Source organism: Liolophura sinensis, chromosome 7 (genome assembly GCF_032854445.1).
Source record: "Liolophura sinensis isolate JHLJ2023 chromosome 7, CUHK_Ljap_v2, whole genome shotgun sequence".
NCBI classification, from domain to species: domain Eukaryota; kingdom Metazoa; phylum Mollusca; class Polyplacophora; order Chitonida; family Chitonidae; genus Liolophura; species Liolophura sinensis.
Genome location: NC_088301.1, coordinates 10,037,570 through 10,057,722, shown reverse-complemented (window position 1 = coordinate 10,057,722; position 20,153 = coordinate 10,037,570). Strand labels below are relative to the sequence as shown.

General features: G+C 38.8%; 1 protein-coding gene across 1 annotated transcript; it reads left to right on the top strand.

Annotated features, from left to right (window-relative positions):
- The first annotated feature begins 5,770 nt into the window (after nt 1–5,770).
- Nucleotides 5,771–19,071, top strand: LOC135470552 (vasculin-like protein 1). Its single transcript, XM_064749566.1, has 12 exons — nt 5,771–7,148; nt 8,654–8,751; nt 9,725–9,872; nt 10,143–10,336; nt 10,876–11,085; nt 11,692–11,758; nt 12,675–12,808; nt 13,521–13,634; nt 14,300–14,470; nt 15,474–15,592; nt 16,383–16,476; nt 17,100–19,071. The coding sequence occupies exons 2-12, from the start codon at nt 8,680–8,682 to the stop codon at nt 17,244–17,246; spliced, it is 1,470 nt and encodes a 489-aa protein (XP_064605636.1). The 5' UTR covers nt 5,771–7,148; nt 8,654–8,679; the 3' UTR covers nt 17,247–19,071.
- Nucleotides 19,072–20,153: the final 1,082 nt, after the last annotated feature.

The following is a 20,153-nucleotide window of genomic DNA, read 5'->3' as shown; positions in this document are numbered from 1 at the left end:
TGATATTATTTAAAACTGATAAATGACTCTGCTTTTCGTGTTAACAGCTTTATACATTTTGGTGATTTTCAACACGAGTAAGGTCGTGAGATCGCACACAAATTTACCTCGCTATATTGTGTCAGTTAGCAAATGAAGATGAACGGCGGAGACAGATCACCAAGACTGATGGGATTGTGTGTCATTTGAACGGCTTTTGAACTCCAGTCATTTGGAATCTCTTGTGGCTTATTTTACCATAGGTAGTACCGTTTGTTTACTCCAACCTGACGTGATATATCCTTTAACCCTGGCTTTGCCTCCAGACAACTCTGAATTCTGTGGTACACCCGTCAGCACCTCCCACACATTTTGACTTAATAATGCAACGTCTCCCTTCCCACGCTATAAATCGGGGAGCTTTATGCACGAAGTAGGCCCATATTTGGTAGGTGTTTATGGAAAAACTTAATTTACTTGGTCCTTTCCAAACTATACCGTGAAACTAACAGTAAGCATACAATAAAACATATAGATAGTAGGTCTACAAGACACAAACCACGCAGACCTACTAGACTTTAGGCGTTAATTGTATCTAAATTGAACTTGCATATAAAAACTAAAAAGTGTGATAATTTTGATGGCCTGTTAGGCTGTATTGTTTGTGAGGATAACAACCTCTGTCGATAAACTGTATGACGCGTTTTTACAGTGTACAGCCATATTTTGGTTGGAGAGAAATCGACATCTGTCGTTAACTGATATTATCTGAAACCTCTCGGGCAAACCATGCATCAGTGTACAGCCAGGCATTGAACTCAGGCGTACAGTGCCAAGCCAGGGAATAATTTTTAATAATAGCAATAATAATGGCAAATATCCCAGCTATTGAAATTAATAAAATGGTTTGTGTTACTTACATAGCAGTTTTGTCCTGCTGCTTTTTTTTGTAGACTTGTTAGCATACACGAGGTCTTTCAGAGCAGGCTTTGTACAAACGTATGCCTGCACGTGTAAATTCAGGAATCAGTGCGATATCTTTTTATTATTCTGTTGTAGCGGTCTACGAGTGTGTTATCTCAATGTTTTTAGCCAAAGGACATTTGGAAATCTGAAAGGAAAGGAAATAGTGGAGCAAAATGTCAGGGTCGTTGGTAAATTTCAGTAACGCTGCGCCGTGTGGGTGGAATGTGTAGGCCCTGTCATAATTCCAATTATGTTCACATGTTGCACATTGTATCCTATATATTTTCTTTTTCGCGTTTCGCGTCAAATGCAGTATTTCACTTATGTCACGATTAATATGGCAAAGTATTAAAATTATGTGTAGAGTGACGACTGCACCACACCATATCCCTTCACGTCAAGCCGCTAGAGTGCCACCGGTTTGCAGGGTTTGACCACGCGGCCTCGAACCTTTGCCAAGAGCACCGTAATTACCTTTTATTAGCTAGGTTTAATGGTAAACATGTTACTCATCTAAACATTCCACAAATACATCGTACTAAGTATAGCTTTTGAGTTTCATTATTACGGTGTAAAGCCTGTAAAACCCACGTTCACCGTCTGCGAAACGGTGGCATGTGTAATGAAGGAGTAGACAACTCTGTGAAGTTTTGACGACGTTATTCCCATAACTTGCATTATCGTCCTTTATTTACACCCTTTATGGCAACAAAAGCTTCTGGACATGGAATTGGAAAGCTGTTTCAGATAAGAAGATAGTAAGTTGTACTGTCCTCAGTAGCGATTGGCTGAGAAAGAATAAGGGTTAAGCATGTCAGGAGAAGCCCTTCACTTCGTGGTTGTGCAGTTGTAATATGTTTGGCTGAATGTCACTCACATCAATGTGACAACCAGATCAACTACAATTCATTTTAAGGGCTTTGTTGTACTTCGAACAACTACATATACGTAAGCATATACTAGGGCCACCTAGTAACAATATCTCAAGTTTTTTTTTATGTATTGTACCGGTAACATTTTGTCACAAGCATACTAATCCTCACTTTGTCTTGTTATTATGATTTCTGGCTAATGTAGATGGTAATAAAGCTAAAACATACAGCTGTGGGCTGGGTACTGGTGTTAGAACTATGTTAATGCGAACGTGAAGATTATCATGAGCTACATTTACATCAATACACATGTGATTACATACATTTATGTAACATCTACAAAACATGTTTTTCTCAACAAGAGTGAGTGAGTGAGTGCTTGGCGTTTAACGTCGAACTTAACCATTTTTCAGTCACATGACGACGAAGCGATCCTTGGAGTGCATGTAATGTGCCTCCTTGTTGCAGGATGGATTTCTACAGTTCTTCTATCTAGTGCTGCTTCACTGAGACTCCTTACCAAAGGCAAGTAAGATGCCCCGCCAGAGCCATTATATTGATACGGGTCAACAAGTCATTGCACCATTCCATTCATGCTAAACACCAAGCCAGGAAGTTACAACCAGAATTCACCCTGGATCTACCACTCCCGAAGCGGACGCTCTACCCACTGTGCTATCCAGGCTGGTATCTCAACAAGAAACTCTCCTGATATGACATTTGTCAGAAAATGTGCATATCTTTATTTGACTGTGTCTGTTTTAAACGGCACAACAACCAGCCCATGAAAACAATCCTTAAAGCACAGCGTATACAGACAATATTAAGTTTATGCACAAATTAAATCTTTTCTAATTATATGGCATTATCTTGTAAGACAACGACATATGAATCACAACATGCAGAAGTATTTAAATTCTCAACTTAATGACCCAGACTATGAGACAAAACAATCCTTGTGTATCCCTCAATGGCGCTCTACCCACAATTTCGGACAAAAGCAGTGTCAAATTTATCATTCACAATTTACTGTTTACCTTAATTACATTTCTTTCCTGTTTAATGATATTTTCAAAGAAAATAGGTGGGGTAGCCCACATTAAAATATCAGGATTGGTTTGCATTATATTTTGTACCTCTATATGAGAAACAGAAAGAGAAATGCACATTTTACTCCATGCCATTGTCTTAGAAGATAATAACATTAATCTTAATTACTGATGGTTTTACATATGTTGTATGTAGTCACTCTTTGATAAGGATTATTTTGAGCTCCTTATTGGTGTTCCATCTTTAGCAAGATATAATCGAAAATAAATTTGCAGATATCTGATATCAAGAGACCCTTAAACACAAAACTACTATCACAGTCTATACATATCAATCAAATGTAATACTTATGGACAAAGCAATGTATTTCATTAGCCAAGTCATTTAATCTATGTGGTCTGGAGGACTGTTGTACAACATTCCTGATGTTTTTGCTTCTATTTTCCATTAATCCACAGGCTTCTTGCTGTCCAATAAAAACCTGCAGACAAAGGAGGTCCATAGAGAAAGCACGGCAAAAAGGGAAAGCAGAAATCGAAGGGCCTTGAACCAAGGGGGGTAACCATACATCATGGTATCGAAATATGCCAAGCCTGCTAGTCCTGTCATCACAGTGAGGGTGGCTACAGGCTCTGAACAGAGCAGCCCCGACCAGGCTATCAGTGAGGGTACAACACTGCTGGTCAGGTTCCGCCAGTCAGGCTTATTAAGGCTTTCCTCAGGGAGGGTGATACCCCAGCGTACTCCTCCAAGAAATGATAGGATCGTGGCGCCATAAACGGTTTGGGCAAAGGCCATAGCAGGTAGATAAGTCTGTGTTAAAATCATGTACGCTGGGGCACTGACGAATGGCACGAGACCTGAGATGCCCAAAACCAGCGCTGGCAGGGGAGATGACTTGATCTGGGCAAGATCGGTCCACACCGTTAACGCTCTTGTCTTCCGGTCTTCTGTGATTGGTCGTCTTGAAACATAATTTCCATAAACTGATGTTATAGTGGGAGACGTGACCACCTTTCCAGAATGAGCTTTAAAAGGTGTATTCTCATACTGGATTATCTCCCGTGAAAATGTTGAAAACATGCTGGATAAACAGGGTTTATGGACTATGCTGCTTTGTAAAAGATGTGTGTTTGAGTAATGGGAGCAGGCAGGTTTTACGGGGAATCGACCTGAGCACATGTATCTGCATGTCACATGTGTAGGACAGTTCTGGGATACCAGCATGTCTAGCACAAAGCTTTGCCATCTCCTACCGAACCTACCTAGTTGCTTCCCACAGACAAAACTGGCTGTCTGCCCAATCATACCTACAGAATCTGTTAATCCTGAAATCAGAATAAAAATAGATCACACAGTGTTCTGAGCAAACTATTTAAACATGTTTTGAGAGTATAAATGTTCAAGGATGTACTGGAAGAATGATGAAGCTGAATCATCACTACTCATCACCGATTATGATCACTGAGTCATCAATGTATTGGAAAAAATTCCTGCATCCGAAAATATCCATGACAATACCGTGCCCTTTTTGGTGCAGAGAGTTTGTTAGAGGCAAGAGAAAGCTTAATATGCATGTGAAGCAACAATGAATAGGCGCATCAGAGCCATTTCCAAAGTGATGGGGGATGCCTGTGAAAAGTGGCTGTTCTCTAGAAAAAAAACTGAAGCCCCCCGGACCACCCTCTCTTCATCACCAAGGTTCACATCCAAATTCTGATACATCTGTAATGGTTTCTCTCCTTCAGTTTGGCAGATAGGTTTAATTCAGTTAAAATTAAATGACAGCCTAGATAGTTTAAACAAATTAAAAGTTGATTGATGTGATACTTGATGATCTGATAGCTGACAAACACAATTTGGTAGAAGTTGCGAAAGTTGAAGAATAGGTGAAAACAAAATGTGATTATCGCCACCCCGCATTGAAGCATAGGGGAAAAGGCCCATGTTTGCCACTCTCGTAAACAATCAGTAAGACCTGTTTGTACAAGAAAACATCACATAAGCTCGGCACAAATACTCAAGACTATGTGGAGAGCTGAAAATTATGCAATTCCAAGGAATACGTTATTGCTGGCAGCCATTCAAAAACAGACACTTTCCTAAACTACTACATTACGAGGACATTTTCTTTCACCCACGTAGTCTGTTATTAAAAAGATCACATGGTCTCTGGCTTCCAGGCCAGCTTACACAATCAATGTACCCTAATTTAGTAGGTCTATGACCCAGTGAAATAAATTTAACAACAATGTCGTTAGGATTCATTTGCACATTTTATCTCTTCAAAATCACTGATTACATCCTTCTGCTTTGTCTCCAAGTCACCTTTCTATTAACATTAGCAAACCACAACTTTCATCACTGTACTAAATTCCATATATATATAGAGCACATGCACTACCTTGTACCATGCAAGAAACTGCAATGTTCTTCCCAGCGTCGACTTCCTCAGAGCTGATCTCGGAAGTTCGAACCCGAAGAACTGATTAAAGCTAGTGCATTTTTCTTACACCATTACACTCATTCTTCAATTTTCATTTTTGTAGCTATTAATTGTCCCACTGTACACAACCAGTAGAATCTGCGACGACGTGCTTACGTATCCGTCCTTACACTGTCTAACCGCAAACTAATGTCTTGTTTACCTCCACTGACGACAAAGTGAGCCTCTAACCTTGACCTAGTTTTATATACTCTCTAACAAACCAATCTGTACGTATCTGCTAAAATGACCATAATGTAAATTATACAATTCAGCGATTTCTCATTTTGAAGAAACTAATAGATACGAGCAACAGCCAAATGCTTGAATATGACATTAATTCCAAAAATATTTTATAACTTTTCCCACTGAGGTTGGAGGCTATTGGGATAATTATGGGATAGCAAGCCGCCATAACGGAGTGAAAAGTCAGGAAAGAGGAACAGCTTTTGATGGGAATAGAAGTGACAAACCTCGTTGGTTATGAGTAGTCTTCGAAAGATTTATATTGTGGCGTATGCAAGTCAGTTTGTATAAGGTTCTGAAGAAACAACCTGATACTTGTGCCCTTTGAAAACAACTTTCAGACCAGCGTGCATGCTGCACGCGCTGTTGTGAAATTGTCGAATTACGTGAACTTGTTGATCGTTTGAAGCTTCCTACAGAAGATTGTGACCGATGGATTCCGAATAAAACCACAGTTTCTTTAAAGTCAAGACGTGTATAACATTGCTCAAGACAACCAGCGATCCACTACGACCTCAAATTGTTATATTTTATGGTATCGAAGAAGTGTCAACAAGGGTAGCAAGCTACAGGGATCCAACCACTACTCTTCTCTCTCACATGCAGTTGTCACATGTGGACATTGCGGATTGATCATTCTTTCTTTGATATAGTTCTGCTGGCTTAGAATAGGCCATATTCATTGGATCGGTCTCCAGAGCTTGATATGACACGCAAAGGTGTTCATCAAGAAAGGATCATCAGCGAAAATAAGTGACAATTGTGCATCAGTTAAATTGTTACAGAGATGACGAGAGTATCATTTAAATGCTTTTCATGAATAAGCCTAAAAGTATTAAGTTTCTGCATCGTTTGTTTGATAAGCTTGGTTTGGACAGCAACATTGTTCAGCAGTGTGATCTGCTGTTCATAAACAAGTCTACCTTTGATCATGTTATGACCGTATCTCTTCAGACATACTTTCCCAGCCTGTAATATATTTGTATATAAATCGAAGGATTAAACCACAAGAAAGAATGAGCTCATAGTTCGATCACCGGTGTGCAGATTGTTCCAGAGACAGATATATTTTTTTATACTTACCATTTATCATCTGCAGGAATTCATGCAGTTGTTTAGAAAACCGTGATATGTGCCTTTGTGTATGCGATACCAGGATTACATTGACTCTCGTATGTTATTTCTTAGTGCAAAGTAGAAAATGGAATAGTATTTGTTGAGCTGTGGAAATGACCTGTGCGATACGGCCCTAGATACAGCTATATCTAGCGCTGTTCATAAAACAACATTGTCATGTACAGGTAGCAAAACATCCCCGAAATATTATCTAACATTTGTAGTCAGTCACCTAGGTGTGACTTTTGTACCAAAGAATACTGTGTTGGAAAGAGAGCGAGGAGGTTGGCATGTGAATTGACTGGACAACGCAGTACTATACAGCTGCAGGAGACTGTGGCGCTTGCCTTGAAACCAAATCACTGGAGTCTTGCCAGGAGGAACAGTTCCTCATCATAACTCACAGTCCTCTGATTCAGATTCTTCTGGTTCAGGTAAACAGATTCTGAAAGATTTAGTGTATTTTGTGGAATAGCAAGACATCTGCATATTTACAGGAGTTGTTGTAAAAAAATGAGTCTTGAAATTTCGTTGTACACATATATGAGTAAAGCTCGGATATCGGACAGGTGCATCTGCTCCTGTATATCTTCTGATGTATGTATCTAACTGTCGTCGCTAAAGTCACTCAGTACTGAGATGGAAGTTGACCGGACAGCTGTTAGTAAGGAGTAGATGGCGCTTGCTTGACTTCCTTTTGTTCGCTGAGACCATTTGTTTTCCAAGTACATATATCTGTACATTCACACCTGGGAATGTAAGTAACTTGTTAGGGGTTTCTGGCACCCACAAAGCTGATGATTCTTTTGAGTTTGGCAAAAGACATCAATCAAATATTTACAAAAATCAACTCAAGCTTTAGCATATTAAGCCAGAATTAAGCACTTTCACTATTCTTTAATGTATTGACATGGGATGCCGCTAACTAGCAAGGCTATCCTTCTGCTTACATAACATGCTTAGGGTACTGGCCTGACTGTACCATACTGCTCCATGAATAAATACCGATGCAATCTTTATTGTTATCCTGGTCATGAAGCGGACGCTGTTCTAAGTTTATGTGACGGGAATTAACTCTGAATCCAGAACATTGTAATGTGGCTGTGTACTTTTTACAACCATCTGTTTATACTGTTTGCGAACTTTGTTTACAGCATGGCCAACCTGTGTTTTGTGATATATAGTTGTGGTCTCCCATCTGCAGATATTGTCTAAATAACGCTGAAGTTAATACAAAACTCTGCTTCATAACAACAGTTCCAAAACTAAACTCTGTTGACATTCACAGTTTACAGATGTGCAGATTGTTCGGTACTCTTTATAAATACTCTAATTCAACCTTTTCAACCACCACTGCTGTGAATATTTTGAAATATTCTGAGCGAGCTATGGGCTGTAGAGAAATAATCTGCACAGTTTAATGAAGCTTGGATCTTTAGCGACATTGTCATAATAATTGTATGCATAAACTTTACTGAAAAAAAGGTAAGAGAAAAAAGTAAAAGATCACAAAGGTTGAAGATTTACAGTACTGTTATGTACCTTTTATGATCAGCAGTAGTGCTCGTCTGCATGCCAATGCTGCAGGAGGGTGAAGTGCCCTTAAATTTTTAGATACATAAGGGGAGGTCTTAACAACCAATTCACAGCAGAAAATACATGTGGGCACATTTTGTGATAAGGTGCATTAATATGTGAAACCTATGAATTGAGTTAGCTGTTTTTTGTTCCACTTTCGTTTTTTGTGTGTATCTCTTGACTATAGATTTCATTGCTTAATGTCATAGAGGACGTGACAGGTACACGTAGTACTGAATGACATCAATAGTCATTGGATGTTGCATGGCACACACTCTGTTATTGATGTTTAACTTATAAACTGCTCTTGAATGTGACTTTGATGTACAGAATTAACATTCCAACAATGTTTTGATTGCAGGCTGTCAGGATGGTGAAAAGTCACTGATGGCCTCCAGCAACGCACCCAAACATGATTTTGCACCAGCTTGGCTTAAGATTCCCAATCAGGAGAATCCTGTAAGTAGTTCGCTGAAAAATGTAGTTACTCAGTCAAAATGCAATTTAAAGATAGGGAAACAAAATATGATAATCATTCTCATGGTTATGTCTCCAAATAATTTCAGTGGCTTTCTGTTTATATCAGTAAACATAAAGTATATCTTGTATCGAACCAATGAACTTCACTTGTATTTATGTAAATATGGAATCCTGTGTGCTGTTAAACTATACATGCTTTTTAATACTTCTTAATGCTTTTGTGTTGCTTCAAAAATTTTCTTGACATGTTTCCTCATTTGGCATGAAACTGTGTACTTGGATGTATATGTCATGACCATAAAATGCCAAAAAAACCCCTTTTTCAACCTAGTAAAATGATTTGAAAATTTTAATTCTAGGATGGGCCTTTTCTGACTGTATTTAACCATTGACGTCACACCAGTTTTCTTTTTACCACTTAACGCTATTAGATTTCATCATGCAAGATGCATGTAGATATGGCTGGAAAATTGCCGATGTGGTATTAAACCGTAATCATTCATTCAAAGTGCATATAGATCTTTGAATACATTTGCCAAAAGAGTCTTGTAACTGTTTCAAGCCAAAAATGTGGGTGTGACGTCACTGATACTCTCTGGGTCATTACCGAAGAATTGGGGATTTATCTTGGGCAATGTTGAATGATCTTTTATTTGACATATGTACTTCATTTTAGTGTGTTTTTTGCCTTTAAGCAATAAATTATCAGAAAAATTCTTTGTGTTTGCACCATCGTGCTTTGCAACCACGACAAAATGAAGTTCCAAACAGTGAGAGCCTCTTCCAGAATACTCTTATTTGCATAAAACTACAACTACAGAGACATAAATATGTGGCCACTCCAACACAGTGAGACAAAGGAATTGTGGAATTATTTACGTTTCAGGTGTTAGACCTACTGTTAGGACTTTTTATGAAATGAGGTACCTGACCAGTTTCTGATTGTTTGCAGAAGTCATCTGGCCTGAAGAGCTCTGATCAGGCCGAGAAGGCGAGTCGCAGCCGGAAGGACGACGCTTATCATAACTCTTACAACCGCTACGGGCCCGATTACAACCGCTTACACAGACAGCATTCCTTTGACACATATTATGATGGAGGTATATATCTGTAGCTGGCATTTTTAATCCTCAACCAGGAGAAGAATATCTGTTATGTCTATTGAATTCCTTGTTTTCAAGTAAGAATTAAAAACAGCTCTACTCTTCAAATTGATTGTTTGACTTCCATGTATAGAAGACATTAAGAAGCGTTTTATGTATTCTTTAAATCAATATTTGAAGTACATGGTGGTGGTGTATATGTATATGGCAAACTGAGAGTGGTTGTAGGTAAATTTGTTCCAGTATAAAATTGGCCATTTGTTTCAGGTAAGCGACACCCTAGCAAATTCCGCCATCACTCTGTTGAAGAGGACTACTATGCTTATCAGTATGGCCCCTACCCTTATTATAATGGCTACAGTTATGACAAGTACAACATGCAATATGGCTCTCAGCCCTCTCTCTTGCGTCCTCCAACCCGAGACGGAAAATATCAACATCCAAGCTCCCGTTTCAACCAGGTGAGTGGTCATGATACCTTGTTACCTGAGACTGCCTTGTATTGTCTTCAGCTATGAATATGAAGGTGCCATCAAACACATGAAAAGGGCTGAAAACTATCTGGAACACCTAAACTTCTTCATCAATACCTTAGTACAATTGTATGGTTCAAAATGCTTTATATTTCAACCTTCAAAGTGATGGCCTTGACAAAGGTTGAGGTCATCTATTATGTTTTAAAGGTGTGAAATACGTGTGATTTCACTAAAATATTTGTAAAGCAGCATGGAAGTGGATAAAATATAACAATCATGTATGTGACTGAAATGATTTCATCATGTTTATTTTGAACTCTTGAAAACAGTTGAATGACCAAACATTTTGATCCCTGCGTTATATGCAGTTAGATACTTCTGAAAGGAAATTGAGGTAATTTTGGGTACCGATTGTGTCTGATGAGGACAGCTTTGTTTTTATTGTTATTGTTGTTTCCTTTAAGACTAAATTCAAGAGATAAAGAATAAAAAAAATGCTGTGTAACTTTAACTGTGTGTTTTAGTTGAACGGAGGCTACCCAGGTTATTATGATCTCTACCCCTATGACTATTACCATGGAGACCCGTACTACAATGGCTACCCTGGTCGTACTCCTCCAAAGCGCAGCTATCACGACAAAGAGGGTAGAGTCCTGCGTGAAGGGCGGGATGGAGACAAGGGCAAGGATAGAGACTCTGGCCCGGAGAAGCATAAGGCATTTAATGACGATTTTGTGAGTAAATCATATTCAGTCTGCGTTGTTTTTATGATTCCTCTGGTAAGGGTAATTGGGCAGAATCTAGGGTCATGTGGACTTTCGTTTGCCTTTTTTTTTTTCGAACCAGAAAATCTTTGAATGATGTGGCCTTGAATTTTGTCACTTACATGGTCATAGTTATGATAAATGTGGTGTCTTATAGGAGTTTACATGTCTTCCAACACTCCTTGGTGGCCAATAACACGCGGATGGTCGTGGGTTTTCCCCGGGCTCAGCTCAATTTCCTCCCACCATAACGCTGACCGTACGCGTAGAAGTGAAATACTTTTGAGTACGGTCTATCACTTCAATTAAATATATAAGTACCGACACATCTTGAAAAAGCATATCCTGGGATATGGTGAAATTTTTTTTATGCAATTTAGGTCAAATAAAATATTGAGACAAACATGATCATTTGTCAGTGGTAAATATGTTTTGTTTTCTTTTTTTTTTTGTTGATTGATTCTGTTTTCCCTTAGTAAACGCAGTTCCACTGGTTGTCAGTGATGTGTTTTCAGTGTGTTTTCAGTGTGTTTCAGTATAAATGAGTGTTTAACATTGATCTTTTTATGTATACAGCCATCTTTGAATGGAGAGAAGAAAGAGAGTACAACCAGTAAGGTGGTCAATGGAGGGGGAGTCTGGGGTGAGTGGTATTCGAACTTCAGAAATCTGCAACAGCAATTGTAGAACTGCTATCAGTGTCACCCATTCATGTGGTCTCCACTCCTCTGTTTCCAGTGATGACATGAGCACACTACAGCCTCTGCAATTTGTTTTTGTTTTAACAAACATGGTTGAAACAGTGGATGGCAACTTTTGCACTTGGTTTGTTTTCAAAATTTAATAATTTTAATAATTCCATATTCCAGTCTATTACCCAAAAATTTCTTGAAAATTCATTGTGAAAATTGAGAGCACACCAGTGGTGTAGTGGTTATGATTGGTATATTAAGTGGAGAGACTATGGATACTGCAAGTAATAATGAACAGCTGAGCTTCAGTAACCGATTCAATATTTATTGGCTTGCCTGTGCTTTAGTTTGTCATACCCCACCATGTGTGTCAAATAACAAGGAAAGCAAAATGAATGTATATGTTTGGAGTGGTATTTTTTGTATATGTATGGTAAGTACTGCATGTTTTAGCATGTAAAGCTTATGACACAGGGGGGGATGTTCAATCATCAGTGTGCACATTAATTGCTGTAAATTGCAAAATTCATGACTTTTATTTTTCATTTTTTTTTGATGATAAAATCAATGCTACTGTAAAAGTTTGAGTACTTTATGTATTGAGCAATAATTTTGCATTCATCTGTCTTCTACAGGTGAGCCTTTTGTAGCCTTGTAGCTTTTCATAATGTTTTTATTTGATCTGTATGAAAGATAGAAGTGCAGGAGGACAATTTAAGTATGATTTTGGTAAAGAAAACACAAACTACACTTGGCTGTCGAAAGATATCTAACATCTTGTAAGTAAACAAACTAATTAATGTCCCAGGTCTGATTCTACTTTGACATTCCCATGCAATTAATAAACTCTTGCCTTGTATCTTCCAGACAACCCTCCACTAAAGTCCTCTTCCACCAGTAAGCCAGATGAGCCGCATTCTGGAGAGGCTGTGCCCAAAGAGAGCCCAACCAAAACCAGTCAGTCTAGTGCTAATATCTACAAGGCATTAGTACCTAACAAGGTTAGTGCTATTTGTGCAACCATATGATTGTACTGTCCTGCAGTTAAATAAACTTATTCATAGGTACGCTAGTTCTCTAAATTTCCTAGTGGTTCTAAACATTTAAGCATGTGTTAAAAGAAAAGAAATCAAGTCAGATATACTGACATGAAAGCCCATTGTAAGGGCCTTAATACTGTAGAACCCATCAAGTATGAGTTGAATCAGGTCAGCTGACATCAAGCCTACACCTGGAACTGTTATAAAATTACATGTCTCTTGTTCACACAGGTAAGCAAAATGTTTAATAATGTATCGTTTTGGGAATTTACAGTGATAAAATTTGTTCAGAAGTGATATGAAGGAGTTTAATTGTCAACACAAGTTTCCCAAGTTTCTTTTTTTACCACTGAATATTACTTTCATACTCCACAGCCTTGTGTTAATTCTGATTTTGGTATAAACCGATACATCTAATTTCAGTATACGAGTAATAGTAATGCGTTTGCAGCAGGAGAAGCCGAGCAGCAATGTACTTGTATAGCATCAGGTGGAGGAATCAGTCCAAAGCCAACAAAATCTGTCAGCTGAAAAAAGCTACACTAGTTGAAATACAATATAATAATTCATCCCCACTGGCTAAGTGGTGACCTTGCATCAAGGGGTTTGTGAGGTAGCTGACAAGGTGGAGTTACCCTTGTAGATTTATGCCTTTATTCATTGTGTCCAACAGGGGAATGTTCCTCGTAAAGCCAGGGAGAGTCTTCGGTTGAATGGTGCTTATGTCAAGGAGCCTGGGGCATATACAGGCAGCAAGAGTTCTCAACAGTCCAGCACATCTAAAGAGGTAGGACACATGTTGGCTCTGGACAGAAAAACCTGTAGTTATAAAACTTAAAATAACTGTTTACAAGCTGTGTTGAATACAAAATCCCTTTTAAATTCTGAAGATTGTTTAGAGTGAGGATGTTACTCTGTCAATGTGTTTATTGTAGAATTCCCTTTGCCATTTCACAAGACATTTTAAAGGAAAAAAATAGCAGATATAAGAACTGTTTAAAACGGGGAAAACATTATAAAATGAGTTTGTCATGAAGCTAACAGCCAATAAAAATGCTTGAAAATAACTGTCAGAGAACAAGTGGCTGCTTGTGGCTGTGCAACAAGTCAGGCCTACTGAGCTGTCGTAAGCTTGCAAATGTTTCTATCATTAGAATATGGCATTTCAGAAAATGCAGTCAGTCATTTCAAATTGGGAAAATCAAGTAGATTCAAATACTGTTTTAAAACTGGCCAGTTTTTCACAATAGGTATTGATGATGATGTATTGATTTGATTTAGTAATTTTTGTGAAAAAAAAATCAGTGTTGTATGAGTAATTTGACTGTGGATTAATCTTGACGTGCATTGCAACTTAATCGTCTTTGAGTCGTAAAGTGTGGCAAGTTCCATGTGAAACTGTGGTGGCTTGTTCACTGCATGTATACCAACCACTGCTGTCTTTCGTATCAGGTATCTCGCCAGTCCCCTACACCTGCCATTGATATCCTCAGTACACGGCTTGTGACACAGCCTAAGAACCTGGGTGACAAGAAGAGCAATTTCCTACGGGCCATGCGGCGGGAAAATAGTGGCAAGGGAGAAGACGATGAGAAAGTCAAATCCAGTGACAAGAGTGATGAGGTGAGTGGTTGCAGAATTGTCCGTAGCAAAAGGTAGTCTGGGCCTGTCAAGTATATGATCATATACAAGAGTCTGTGGATACAAGCACAGACAATTTTAGACAAAATTTTGGCACAAATCTAGTTTAGACTTTTATCACAAATTGAAACTTAATTTTACCCTTTATTTTGGAACCCATGAGTTAATAGGTAAGAAAAAAAACCCTTGCAAGTGTTATACATGTATGATTTATGTAAATGTATCGTAATAGGGGCTGTTACCTATGTAAGATATTGAAAATTGAAATTTTGACTAAACTCAAAAATGTCTTCTGGAATCAGCCCCTGGTCAATGATTAAACATTAATTTAAATATGTTCAAAGACTGTTTGGACAAATCCTAAACTGAGCATTCTACCAAATTATTAGGTCTTGTGTAACTGAGAAACAAGCGGACAGGATTCCGTGTTTACTAAATATGAATATCTTCTTGACAACCTTACAGCGGTGCTTAATAAGCCTTTCATATCAGGCCTCAACATTTCTTAATTGTTATTTGACAAGCAGAATAAATGTTTTAGCAGTGTAAGAGGTGGGTATGAAAGTGAAAGTAAAACTTCAAAATCATCTTTTTTGTGGAAAATGCCGACTGTTTGGTTATTAAATTTCAAAGTTGTCTTATTTTTGAAAAATGAAGACTATGTTTGGTTATTTTTTTTTTTTTTCAAAAGATTCTTACATGATCACAAGCCTTTAAAATAATGAAACTCATACATTTTCAGTTTTATTTTTGTTTCATTTTTTGATATTTTAGTGTTGGCTTGCCTGTAAAACATAAAATAAATTTCGTGTTGCCTCAGTCTGCCTGCTGACTACAACTTACAATACATATACTACAGTGTGGCTTGAACACCCTACACATTGATCCATGTGGTTTCAGTTTTTACTCAGCTTAGATAATCTTCCATTTTTGATCATGAAGTTTCCTCAGTTTAACATAACATGTGTAATACTCTGCTACACAGACTGAGAGTGTCCAATCAGAAGTGGTGGGAGAGGAAGAGTTAACCAATGGAATGGACAGTCTCTCTGTGGAGGAGCACAGCAAGGACATTCTTTCCAGCTCTCTGGAAGCTGAACAGAGGTGAGAGGTTGCCAGGGGGAGAAACTTGGCCCAAGTCCGTTCTCCTGTTTCTGGCAAAACATATTAGAGTGTATAATTTTGTTTTAGGCATCCTCAATTTCCATTTAGACCATGTGGATTGAGCATCTGTTCATGTGCACGGGTTTTTTTTACTATGTTATCAAGGCACCACTCAGTCGGTTAGCGCGCTAGCGCAGCGTAGTGACCAAGAAGCCTCTCACCAATGCGGTCGCTGTGAGCTCAAGACCCGCTTATGCTGGCTTCCTCTCCGGCCGTACGTGGGAAGGTCTGGCAGCAACCTGCGGATGGTCGTGGGTTTCCCCCGGGCTCTGCCCGGTTTCCACCCACCATAATGCTGGCCGCCGTCGTATAAGTGAAATATTCTTGAGTACGGCGTTAAACACCAATCAGAAAAAAAAAAAAAATCAAGACACCACTCGACAAATGGCAGTTGTTACTGTGGGCAGAGCATAGACAAACACATCAAAGAAATGAAATACCATGATTAAAATGCCAAGGATGTGTGTGGGTTAGCATAGGCCTGTATAAGGGTTGCCTGATTCTGAAGTGAAGCCTGCTAGCTGTAGGTTTTCAGGCTCTTATAGTAAGGGGAGATGGGCCCCAAACTGTGCATTTTCAGGTGGTTATAAAGGGAAATGCCTGCTATAAGGCATAAGGCTATGAAAAAAGAGAAATAGGGCCCCAGGGCGTTTATAAAAGAGAAATGGGCTCTCTAATTTTCCAATATCCGGGCGTTATGAAGACAAATGGGCCCATGGTCATGTTTCAGGTTGTTGCGGGAAATGGGCTGGGATGAGGCGGACCAGGAAGAGTACGAAATCACAGAAGATGACATGAAAGAGTTCCAAAATCTCAGTAAACAGGTCAGTGTATTCCTCTACTTATGTCTCCTGCTGAAAATGTGCAAATTTATTGTGGCTTTGTCTCACAGCACCCGAGGCTTTAGACCAGGGAGAGGCCTCTAAGCTACCTGTTGAGTGTTGGTTTATGCGATGGACACAGTTTTTACCCCACCTATAAACCTGACAGCTGTCATGGAAGTAAACAATTCTTCAGTGCAGCCTTAAGATTCAGTCAAATGGCAGGGTCATACTCATAGGGCCTGTTCTGAGGTACTTAATCATTCAAGGAAAATGTTCATAACTAGGCCATACAAAACCACACAGATAAATATGTATTGATTGTCATGTTTTGGTTTTCAAGTTTTAACTAAGTTTGGGTTCGTCTTAACTGGTTTAAACATGTTTATCTATTTTTTAAAAAATGTTTGCTTTGATTATATCAAAAACCTGTCCTCACCCCAGTATGGCTGAAAAATTGCTGGTATGGCCAATCATTCTTTCAAATGAAATATTCATAAAGTAGGCCATAAAAAACCACCAAACTAATGAATATATATATTGAAAGCATGTTCCAAATGGAAAAGGGATACAGAAATCCACTTAGCATGTCTTCAGTCTGCTAACCTGCTAATAATATTTTATAGGTAAAGCAGCAGCGAAATGGCCTGGTGAGGACCTTGCCTACAACATGGAGCCCTAAGCACATCACTGCAGTGTACCAGCCCACGGCCCCAGACCTCAATGAGACCTTGTCATCGTCAGACAGCGACAGTGAGAGCGAGGACTTGTGATGGCCAGCTGCCCCAGGAGAAGGACACACATGTGCCAGGATTGCTCACCCCCGTGCACAGCAGCCTTCTGCCTCAGCCACTACACATGGACACTTTGTCACTGTTCTCTGCTACTATTTGGCCTTTGACTGCCGTGTGATATTTCCGTCATGATTGAAGAAGTTTGCGTTATTTTTTTCCCTCATAATTTTCTGTTAAGTGCTTTCAGTGAGCTGACAGGTGAGCTGTTTTGGTGACTGGCCAGATGGTTTGGCAGTGGTCTCAGTGAGGCATCCATGAACTCTGATCTAGGCTGATAATGATTTACTATGAAGATTTGCTCCTTGTGTAATTAGTAAAATGATATTTTTTGATGATGAAAGATTTAATGAACTTTAAAACTGTGGTATAAAGCCAGGGCCTGAAAAAGCCTTTATAAATAAGTATTGAAATGGTGAAAGTAAATTGTCTTAAAGAGTCTGATTATCTTTGTGTCAGTACTGAGTCCACAGTGTAGTTAAATCAGTCCTGTGAGCAACGTTTTAAGGTAACAAACATAATATTTTTATAGTGGGGTTTGGAATGTTTCCAGGTTGATGTGCAAGTCAGTCCTTGGTCTAAAAGGGCTGAAGCTAAAGGTTGCTTCTGTGGGGTTGTTAGAATGGGTTTTGTTTAGAGCCGTTTGTTTTGACACCATTGTCATGGTTACCCGCTACTGATGGCCAATCAAGGGCGTGACTTTTGGATTATGACCTGAAAACCTTCATTTGGCTTTCTCAAACATAAGCCAAGTTAAAAAGCTTGTCTGAATTTGTACTTTGTCTCGGAACTGTTTGGCATTATCATATATATATTTTTTTTCTTGTTTGAACTTAGTGCAAAATCTTACTAGGGTTTTTAACTTGTTTTCTCCTTTGAGAAGACTGGACCATGCTTGGTAATGGCTGGGAGCAGATTTCAAACCAGTCAATCTGGCCACGCCCCTTTGTCAGCCTTGAGGCTTGGCTCAGTGTTCATTGGATAACAACCACATCGATCATTACTGGTGCACACCCCTACATGGGACAACGGTTGGTGCATGTACTACTTTGTTGGGGTTCGTTGATCTCGCTTTGTTTTTTTCCTACATAGTTACACTAATCAGATTGAAGACGTCTGTAGAACTAGATGGCTGGTTATCGTAAAAGAAAAGTAAGTTATGTTATTCTATATTTGGCTCCAATCCATTTGTTAAATTTGTGTGTTTATGACCAAAAAAAAAGTAATTACAATGGTATTTTCTTCCTGGAGGTAGAGAATCCGTCACGAAAGTGCCTCTAGAAACTGTACCGAGGAGTGTATGGTGTTATTAATATTTGCAGGTTAATATTTTTTAAAGGATGATTGATAGAATTGTGGGCGATTGCTTGAGTAAACTGTTAACGATGTGGTTATGACCTCAGTGACCTGACAAAGCAGTTATTTAATGATGAACTGCAGATCTGTCCAGCATGATGTTGTCACTAATACATTTTTTTTTTTTTTTTGATGTCAACATAAAAGCAAAGGACATAAAATGATTTATTTGTGACAAATGTAAAGTGTGATTTATTCTCATGGGCATGAGACCAGGCGGGTAGTCTTCCAGCTTAGCCAAAGTCAAGGGAAGACAACTCTGACCATCGAGAAACTGTAGCAATATATTGATTGCAAGCCTGGTGGCAACGGCAAGAAGCCACAAATGTGACAGTTATATCATCAGGTCATGTTTGAGTATTAAAACGAATAATTTTGGTTCTACCACATCATTTTGCAGCAATTGTATCAAAGACAATAAAGAGTTTGCAATTTGCATTCACCTTCATAAGTCTGTCTCCTTTGTGGTTTGTCATCGCAGTGGAAAATGTTACTGTAGGGTTTGACATACGGTCTGAACAAGACATGAAAGGAGTTTGTGGAAGATTTTACCCCACGTTTTCTCCAAAAGCAAGGGAATTCAACTTTAGTGAGTTGATTTGTTGAACTGTAGATTTGTGCAATAACTCCAACAAGTGTCTCATTTTTACAAAATTGGGAGTGCAGATTCATTTTGTGGAAGGTTGAAAATCTCTACATAAGTTTTGCATATCTAATGAAATCAGCCATTCCATGATATGCTGTTTATATTATTTGAAAGAGTAGTTAGTAGAGTAGTTTAATGATCCCTGCATGTGGGTCAAAAGTTTTGGACATTTTACATTTATGTGGTGATACCTGAACTTTTTTTTTTTTTTAAAGAGTTGTTTAGAAATATTTCAAGTGGATCCCAAATAGGCTACTATACAGCGATTTAATGATTTCAGATGTGTGACTGATAATTCTGGTAATACTGGGAAGGTAGTTGCATGTTTTAACACACTGTTCAGTTTTTCACGTTCTAATGTTAGCTAGTGTTATTGGTGGAGGAAACCCAGAATTCTTCATTAGACCACCGCCCTGTATGTTGTATTGGTGGAAGCCAAACAGTCTACAGTGATCTTTATGCGAGATGACGCACGCAAACTCTGCAGACAACTGCCACATGTGCGCTAAGAACGATCAGTCGGGGAATCTTCAAAAATCTCTGCCCAAGTATGGGATTGAACCCATGTGACCTGGTGATATAAAGGCAAGAACCTCAACCATGTGGCCATGACAGGCTTCCGAATTCCCAGTTTAAGGAATCAGTTGAATATGTCTCAGAGTTAAATCTGAAAAGATTTTAAGTTTTTCAAGGGCTTTCAGGGAAATAATCTGTGCAGCTCAAGCCAAGAGCAAATGCACATCCTAACATGGTCTCCATGCCTACAAATGTTGGTCTAAATGCAATCATAACCATAGGAGATGTGTTAAGGAACGATTTCTGAATGACACACCGACAGCCAAATCACTATACCCAATCACATTATATGATAAAAATCAACTGTTCAA